The sequence below is a fragment of the Mytilus trossulus genome, chromosome 2 (assembly GCF_036588685.1).
Source record: "Mytilus trossulus isolate FHL-02 chromosome 2, PNRI_Mtr1.1.1.hap1, whole genome shotgun sequence".
Taxonomy (NCBI): Eukaryota; Metazoa; Mollusca; class Bivalvia; order Mytilida; family Mytilidae; genus Mytilus; species Mytilus trossulus.
In genome coordinates, this window is record NC_086374.1 from 11,537,893 (window position 1) to 11,547,500 (window position 9,608).

Here is a 9,608-nt window from a genome sequence, read left to right on the forward strand (position 1 = left end):
CGTCCGTCGTGTCGTTGTTAACTTTTACAAAAATCTTCTCCTCTCAAACTACTGGGCCAAATTTAACCAAACTTGGCCACAATCATCATTGGGGTATCTAGTTTAAAAAATGTGTCCAATGACCTGGTCAACCAACCAAGATGGCCGCCACAGCTAAAAATAGCATTTAGAGCAAATCTGACATGAAGTAAAATTGTTCATCAGGTCAAGATCTATCTGCCCTGAAATTTTCAGATGAATCAGACAACCCGTTGTTGGGTTGCTGCCCCTGAATTGGTAATTTTAAGGAAATTTTGCTGTTTTTGGTTATTATTTTGAATATTATTATAGATAGAGATAAACTGTAAAGAACAATATTGTTCAGCAAAGTAAGATTTACAAATAAGTCAACATGACCAAAATGGTCAGATGACCCCTTAAGGAGTTATTGCCCTTTATAGTCAATTATTAACCATTTTTAGCTCACCTGGCCCGAAGGGCCAAGTGAGCTTTTCTCATCACTTGGCGTCCGGCGTCCGTCGTCGTCCGTCGTCGTCCGTCGTCGTCGTCGTCCGTCGTCGTTAACTTTTACAAAAATCTTCTCCTCTGAAACTACTTGGCCAAATCAAACCAAACTTGGCCACAATCATCATTGGGGTATCTAGTTTAAAAAATGTGTGGCGTGACCCGGTCAACCAACCAAGATGGCCGCCATGGCTAAAAATAGAACATAGGGGTAAAATGCAGTTTTTGGCTTATAACTCAAAAACCAAAGCATTTAGAGCAAATCTGACATGGGGTAAAAATGTTTATCAGGTCAAGATCTATCTGCCCTGAAATTTTCAGATGAATCGGTCAATCGGTTGTTGGGTTGCTGCCCCTGAATTGGTAATTTTGGAGAAATTTTGCTGTTTTTGGTTATTATCTTGAATATTATTATAGTTAGAGATAAACTGTAAACAGCAATAATGTTCAGCAAAGTAAGATCTACAAATAAGTCAACATGACCAAAATGGTCAGTTGACCCGTTTAGGAGTTATTGCCCTTTATAGTCAATTTTTAACCATTTTTCGTTAATTAAAGTAATCTTTTACAAAAATCTTCTCCTCTGAAACTACTTGGCCAAATTAATCCAAACTTGGCCACAATCATCTTTGAGGTATCTAGTTTAAAAAATGTGTGGCGTGACCTGGTCAACCAACCAAGATGGCCGCCACGGCTAAAAATAGAACAAAGGGGTAAAATGCAGTTTTTGGCTTATAACTCAAAAACCAAAGCATTTTGAGGAAATCTGACATGGGATAAAAATGTTTATCAGGTCAAGATCTATCTGCCTTAAAATTTTCAGATGAATCGGTCAATAGGTTGTTGGGTTGCTGCCCCTGAATTGGTAATTTTGAGGAAATTTGCTGTTTTTGGTTATTATCTTGAATATTATTATAGATAGAGATAAACTGTAAACAGCAATAATGTTCAGCAAAGTAAGATCTACAAATAAGTCAACATGACCAAAATGGTCAGTTGACCCGTTTAGGAGTTATTGCCCTTTATAGTCAATTTTAACCATTTTTCGTAAATTAAAGTAATCTTTTACAAAAATCTTCTCCTGAAACTACTTGGCCAAATTAATCCAAACTTGGCCACAATCATCTTTGGGGTATCTAGTTTAAAAAATGTGTGGCGTGACCTGGTCAACCAACCAAGATGGCCGCCACCGCTAAAAATAGAACATAGGGGTAAAATGCAGTTTTTGGCTTATAACTCAAAAACCAAAGCATTTAGAGCAAATCTGACATGGGATAAAAATGTTTATCAGGTCAAGAACTATCTGCCCTGAAATTTTCAGATGAATCGGTCAATCGGTTGTTGGGTTGCTGCCCCTGAATTGGTAATTTTGAGGAAATTTTGCTGTTTTTGGTTATTATCTTGAATATTATTATAGATAGAGATAAATTGTAAACAGCAATAATGTTCAGCAAAGTAAGATCTACAAATAAGTCAACATGACCAAAATGGTCAGTTGACCCCTTTAGGAGTTATTGCCCTTTATAGTCAATCTTTAACCATTTTTCGTAAATCTAAGTAATCTTTTACAAAATCTCCACTGAAACTACTAGGCCACAATCATCTTTGGGGTATCTAGTTTGAAAAATGTGTCCGATGACCTGGCCATTCAACCAAGATGGCCGCCACGGCTAAAAAAAGAACATAGGGGTAAAATGCAGTTTTTTGCTTATAACTATAAAACCAAAGCATCTAGAGCAAATCTGACAAGAAGTTAAATTTTTAATCAAGTCAATATCTATCTGCCCTGAATTTTTCAGATGAATTGGACAACTGGTTGTTGGGTTTCTGCCCTCCAATTGGTAATTTTTAAAGAAATTTTGACGTTTTTGGTTATCTTGAATACTATTATAGATAGCGATAAACTGTAAACAGCAATAATGTTCAGCAAAGTAAGATCTACAAATAAGTCAACATGACCTAAATGGTCAATTGACCCCTTAAGGAGTTATTGCCCTTTATAGTCAATTTTTAACAATTTTCATTAATTTGGTAAATTTATGTAAATTTTTACCAAATATAGTTCTCTGTTACTAATGGGCAAAGTTCATGATAGATATAATTGTAAGAAGCAAAATCGTTCAGTAAAGTAAGAACTTCAAACACATCACCATCACCAAAGTACAATTTTGTCATGAATCCATTTGTGTCCTTTGTTTAATATGCACATAGACCAAGGTGAGCGACACAGGCTCTTTAGAGCCTCTAGTTCTTAGATCTTAGTAATCTTTTACAAAAATCTTCTCCTCTGAAACTACTGGGCCAAATTAATCCAAACTTGGCCACAATCATCTTTGGGGTATTTAGTTTTAAAAATGTGTTGTGTGACCCCGCCAACCAACCAAGATGGCCACTTTGGCTAAAAATAGAACATAGGGGTAAAATGCAGTTTTTGGCCTATAAATCAAAAAACCAAAGCATTTTGAGCAAACCTGACATGGGGGTTAAATTGTTCATCAGGTCAAGATCTATCCGCCCCGAAAATTTCAGATGAATCGGACAACTTGTTGTTGGGTTGCTGCCCCTGAAATGATAATTTTAAGGAAATTTTGCTGTTTTTGGTTTATATTATCTTGAATATTATTATAGATAGAGATAAACTGTAAACAGCAATAATGTTCAGCAAAGTAATACTACATGGCCAAATTAAACTCAAAAACCAAAGCATTTAAAGCAAATCTGACATGAAGTAAAATTGTTCATCAGGTCAAAATCTATCTGCCCTGAAATTTTCAGATGAATCGGACATCCTGTTGTTGGGTTGCTGCCCCTGAACTGTTAATTTTAAGGAAATTTTGCTGTTTTTATACGCCCGGGACGGGACGTATTATGGTATACCGTTGTCTGTCTGTCCGTCGTCCACACTTCGGACAATAACTCTAAAACACCTTCACCAATTTCCATGAAACTTAAGTGAATTGTTTATATCTATTGACGTAAGCTCCCTTTCGTTTTTTTTTTATTTCAGATTTTAAGTTTTGGATTTATGGGGTTTTATTCATAAAAAAGGGGGGATTTTCAACACTTCGGACAATTACTCAAAAAGGCTTTCACCAATGTCCATGAAACTTTGGTGAATTGTTTATATCTATTGATGTAAGCTCCCTTTCATTTTTTTTTTAATTTCAGATTTTAAGTTTTGGATTTATGGGGCTTTATTCATAAAAAAAGGGGGATTTTTAACACTTCGGACAATAACTCTAAAAGGCTTTCACTAATGTCCATGAAACTTTGGTGAATTGTTTATATCTATTGATCTAAGCTACCTTTCAATTTTTATTAATTTCAGATTTTAAGTTTTGGATTTATGGGTTCTTTATTCATAAAAAAAAGGGTGATTTTTAACACTTCGGACAATAACTCAAAAAGGCTTTCACCAATATCCATGAAACTTTGGTGAATTGTTTATATCTATTTATGTAAGCTCCCTTTCAATTTTTATAAATTTCAGATTTTACATTTCTGTGTTATGAATTTTTATGCTAAAAAAAAGGGGGGATTTTTCCAATTTTGGGACAATAACTAACACTTTCACTAAATTTTATGTATGGATGAAAAATTAAGAAAACAAACTTAGTTAAATTTGAGGTAGCCTTAATAGTGCCATTTTTTTTGTGCATTTTTATTTATTATTTGGGAGGGGGGGTATTTGACAGGGCTCACACTATTTCTAGTTGATCATATAAATTCATTTAAAGCATAAAAGACAAGTTAAAAGAGCAACGGGCGTATCATGCGCCTAAGCGCAGCCCTTTATTGGTTATTATCTTGAATATTATTATAGATAGAGATAAACTGTAAAAACAATAAATGTTTGCAAAGTAAGATCTACAAATAAGTCAACATGTCCGAAATTGTCAGTTGACCCCTTTAGGAGTTATTGCCCTTTATAGTCAAGTTTTAACCATTTTTTTTCGCAAATTATAGTAATCTTTTACAAAAATCTTCTCTTCTGAAACTACTGGGCTAAGTTAATTATAGATAGGGATAATTGTAAGCAGCTAGAATGTTCAGTAAAGTAAGATCCGCAAACACATCACCATCACCAAAACACAATTTTGTCATGAATCCATCTGCGTCCTTTGTTTAATATTCACATAAACCAAGGTGAGCGACACAGGCTCTTTAGAGCCTCTAGTTGTATTTCTTCGAGTAATCTAACGAAAATGATTAAGTGGACATATTCTGCTGCTCTATGATGACAACATCGTCTACCGAGAATAGAGATTGATAACGAAAAGGGCATGAAATATTGGAGCTACGGGTAAAACGCCTTGTCCTTGAACGCAAATTGCGGTAGTCACAAGCTAAGTGAATCAAAAACCGTGGTTTTTTTTTAATTTATTTATGCAATGACTTTGTGTAAGGAAATTTGGACTGTGAATGATATCCAACGCCCAAGAATCGTAGAAAAAATTGGTACAAATAACATGACTTGATTAAAGTAAACAAATTGACACAAGCACGAACTTGTTTGATTTATGACTGTATATTGAGAAAAAGTCAACAAACACACATTTTGATTATAACAAGCCCTTGGCTGTTGTTTTTGTTGACAAACAGCAAACACCCTCTGTAACTGTCCCAATACCCTCAATTTAGTCATTAAACAACAACTTTTTTTTGGTTAAATTCATGTTTTACATCATTATTACTTTTAACACTGAGTTTACATTTTATTCTGTACTCATAATACTTGTGTTGCATACAATTGTACCAATACATTTTATTAATTTTATGGGGACTACAAACCATTGCTTAGAAAGCAAAATTAATTTGGTGTAGGTATAGGCCAACTGAAGAGAGCATTTCTCTTCTTTTTAATGTATACTATACATAGGTTTCTAAAGCAGCAATTACTCGTATAACAGTGGTTGCCAATCAGGGATTTTTATTTAAGAGTTTAAAAAATAGTGTAGGATTCCTTATACAGCATGTACATACTTTATACAAGCTTGTTTTCCATTAGCATATACCTGGCGGTATGAAGAACTCGTGAAGAGGGTTTCAATTGAAATAAAATTTAAAAAATAAAATCCTCCCACCTGCCTCATTTTTTTCAAAATTTGGATGAAAATCTTCTTATTAATTTTAGTTGGCCTTATAGTCATTTTGTTTCAAGCAATTGAGGAAATTAAAGTATTTAAAAGTCTGTAGGAAATGTTACCCTGTTAAGTTACACTCGTTACACTCAGCTTTATAAAAACATTTTCTGACAAGCTGGACAAGAAAAGTAAACATCATAGGATATAGACAGGGGAAAATTATAATCTCCAAAGGGTAAATTTGTGGTTGAAAAGTTGAGATCATCTCCTTTGTTGTATATAAGTCAGGTTAAGTAATTGGCACTTTTTGTACCTCATGTCAGTTTTTTTATTATTTATTTGTTCATAGTAAGATGTGATAGTGTATTTAATATTTTTATTTTATCTTGACAGTTGCAGCTAATTTACAGAAAATAATTGATACTGGTTTAAAGACGATAACATTTGCTCTGGTAAGCTATTCTACCTTCATTTACACATCATTCCAGGGTTTAAAGCAATCACTTTTTATTGATTAAAATAAGGCATCTTCTGTCTGAAGACTCTTGAAATTTAACTTTTTATTACTCTATTGTAAATATCATAGATTCAACTTTTTCTGTATTTTGTAGCACCAAAGTTGTAGAAAAAAAGGTCTCATTTAACATTTTAATATAGCCCTGTGTCAAAGCTCTGTTATTAATTTGTATATTATTGATGATAGATTTAAGATGGTAAACTAATATAACTCCTATGTATAATAAATGTACAGTTTATTTTTCTATATTTTGTAGAATTCTGGCTGTGGTCCTAACGAAGCCCCGTGTGACAAGGCTCTGATAGGATTTGCCCAGCTTTCTGTATTAGAGGCCTCCTAACAGGGAATACATGATAGTATTTTATAATCTGTGATACTGTTCAGGACTAGAGAATTCAGATGGATTGTTGACATGTTATTATGTACTCACAATGATATGTTACATGGCTACTGTAAGTCACAGCAGACAAAAGACTTTGACAGGATATTTTTCTTTAAAAAACATGCTAGTAAAATTAGATATCTAAGATTTTATGTAAAGCACACATTGTATTCGAAAAAAAGGTGAATATTCTCTGGTCCTAGTGAGCATTCTAGAACAATCTTTATAATTTGTACTATATTTTGTACTGGTCTTTATTGTTTTATTTAATGGGTTATTTCTTTAAAGAATTTGTTCAAGTACAACATATTTTCATTATACTACCCACCAATGATGAATTGGTATTATGTGCCAGACTTGCTAGCATTGCTTAAGCGCTAATTTTTCAGATACTTAGAAAGTAGAGAAAAGCAAGCAACTACAACTATGATTAAATGGACTTCTTTTTTTAATTGAAATTCTGTTTTATTTATTTGCATAAACATAAAGAATTTTGATTTAATAAAAGAGAAAATAGGAAGAAAATAGGCTTGTTCTCCAAATACAATTAATTTATTTAATTCTCATTAAAGTCTGCAGGTTTAGTGTGAACTGATTTTTCAGCAAATAGAAATAGTTACATTCCAGATAATATATGGCTAAATAAATATTGTATCAATTTATGGCTAAAACTTTTGTTTACTTTTTTAATACAGATATATTGCTCTAATTTTAAGTCTATTTCTATTAACAAAGTTGATTATTCTTTTTTTTTTTGGTGTTCATTTGATTTCTGGTGTTCTTAGGTATGATTTATTATTGATGTCTAATTTTATTTCTTTCTTCTAAATGTTTCTATTGGGATGTCACAAAAAAGAGACTACTTCTAATGACTTCACATAAAAAGAAATCATTATTTTGCTGACTGTTGGGGAAGATAAAAATTGTCTGTCAAAACTTGGATTTTCCTAAGAGAGTGAAAATGATACAGGTTTATTATTTCTAAGGCATTTTATAGTAATTATAAACCTTGATATTTTGTTATTCTAATGTCATGTGTTGATTATTCATAACTTATTGATCTCATTCTAGTAATACACACAATATATTTTCTGTTATCAAAACAGAACTATTTAACCCATGAAGTTGCATCAAATTAATCAAAAGATTAAAATATTCAGCCAATTGTAAAGGAATTTTGATAAAAGCATAACTGCTGAAAGGCCTTTTTTTTTTAAATATTAGGGAAAATGCAACATTGAAATATATCAAAATTTTAAAATTAACAGTGTTTTATAAAAACAAAATTTGTGATTAATTTTTACATCTTACTTTTACTTTGTTTATTGTGAATATGAATCTTGCTAATTAGTATTTTATTATATTTCCCATTTCTTAAAATAGAATCTGACATTTGATGATAAGAGTAGTATATTTTCAAATAAAACCTGCTGTATGGCATAAATATTTTATTGCAGTTGGCTGACCATTTTCCAAAGTTTTTCAGTTTAAGGAAATTATTCCAAACTTCAACTTGATAAATAAATATACCCATTGGTGATGTTAATTTGAAATGTTAAATAGGCAGTGATACCATACCCATATAAAACATGTTTGAATCCACATCTCACAAAGATGTTATGGAGAAACCTTGCATCAAATTGTCTTGAGCTATTTAAAGGAAATCATAAATAAGTTTTCCTTCAGATTTTGGTTTTGATTGATGCCGTTTCCAAGTTTTCATTGATTTAAAAATATTGTAAAGAATACTCAAGTTAATTGTTAAGCAGAGTCTGTTATAACTTTGCAACAAGTACACAGCAAGTCAGAGTGAAATCAGTATTAAGGTACACAGGTTGTTTGGTGAATTGATAACCATTTGTGAAGTGTTATTTATGAATAATAAATCAAGATTTTATAAAATTTAGAACTTTTCCTGTAGCCAGGGTATTGGATACAGTTTTGTTTTCTCGTAAATTGCTCTAACGACATGAAAGGCATTTGTCTTCTGGAAATGCTTATATTTTTAATGCTTTGCCAAGCCTTAAATGAAGTATACAGAAGGTTTAAGAGCAATTTATCTTATCTGGTGGTGTGTGATCTTTGCATATGTGTGTCACATAGCAGGACTGTTAATTTTGCATAATAACTACCTCCAAATAACAATGTATAATGGAACCTTAGATGCATTTTTCTGAAACCAGATTGAACATAGGTTATAAATTATATCTGATTCTGTGTGAAATTGATGCATGCATTTATATTTATATTATTGATGACAGACGAAGCTGAAATAGATGGACTTAACAAGGCCTCGAAGAAGATGTATTATTATTACTGTTTTCCCAAATTTAAAATCTATGTTTTGTATTTAAAGCATTTGAAATTTTACATTAACACACATAATATCTGCTCTTTAAATTCTGTCTTATGATTTAGTAATGTTTGATTTTTTTTACGTTTTTTCAAAGACCTTCACATAAACAAAGGAAAACAGGAACCATTTTGGTTATGTCAGGAGTTGTTTCCCCTACATGGAGAGCCAAAGTTAATGCTTTAATCTTCAAAGCAAAGGACATTATATATTTAAGCTACATTGTCTAAATATAGAAATTAACGATTCTAGCAAATAACATTGTATGTTTTAAGCTACATTGCTTAATTCACATTATGATTTATTCCAGCATATTATGTTAATTATTTAAACCACATTGTCCAATACAGTAAAGATCTATTCCAGCAAATGACATTGTATAAACAACATACTTATTAAGATAATTATTTGTTCCATCAAAGTACGATTTATATTAAAGCTACACTATTTAATTAAAGTAATGATCTATTCCAGCAAATGACATTATTTATTTAAGCTACTTTGTCAAATTGTTATTGTTACATTGTATTTCATATAGATAACAATAAACTTAAAAAATCACCAGTTTACTTTTTTCAGTTTATCCAGTTTGCCATAAATAAAAGATAATACAATTTAGTGTTTCGTTTTGTAACAAGATCAAAGTTAACATTAAGCCCTTCCTCTCACTGAAGAATCTATCAACTGAGATTTTCTAAACATATGTTTAATGGGATTCCCTCACATTTTGTTTTGTTACCTAGAATGTCTCAATCGATTAGTAAGATG

At 31.8% G+C, this 9,608-nt stretch overlaps 1 protein-coding gene across 2 annotated transcripts in view; it reads left to right on the forward strand.

The window, feature by feature from the left end:
• Positions 1-9,401, forward strand: part of LOC134706487 (serine/threonine-protein kinase OSR1-like) — a 25,106-nt gene extending 15,705 nt beyond the window's left edge. For both annotated transcript variants that reach the window (XM_063565464.1, XM_063565463.1), the window contains exons 16-17: positions 5,982-6,040; positions 6,362-9,401. In XM_063565464.1, coding sequence (XP_063421534.1) covers positions 5,982-6,040; positions 6,362-6,445 — 143 coding nt within the window. In that variant the 3' untranslated portion in view covers positions 6,446-9,401. The remainder of the gene's footprint in view (positions 1-5,981; positions 6,041-6,361) is intronic.
• The last annotated feature ends 207 nt before the right edge of the window (positions 9,402-9,608 follow it).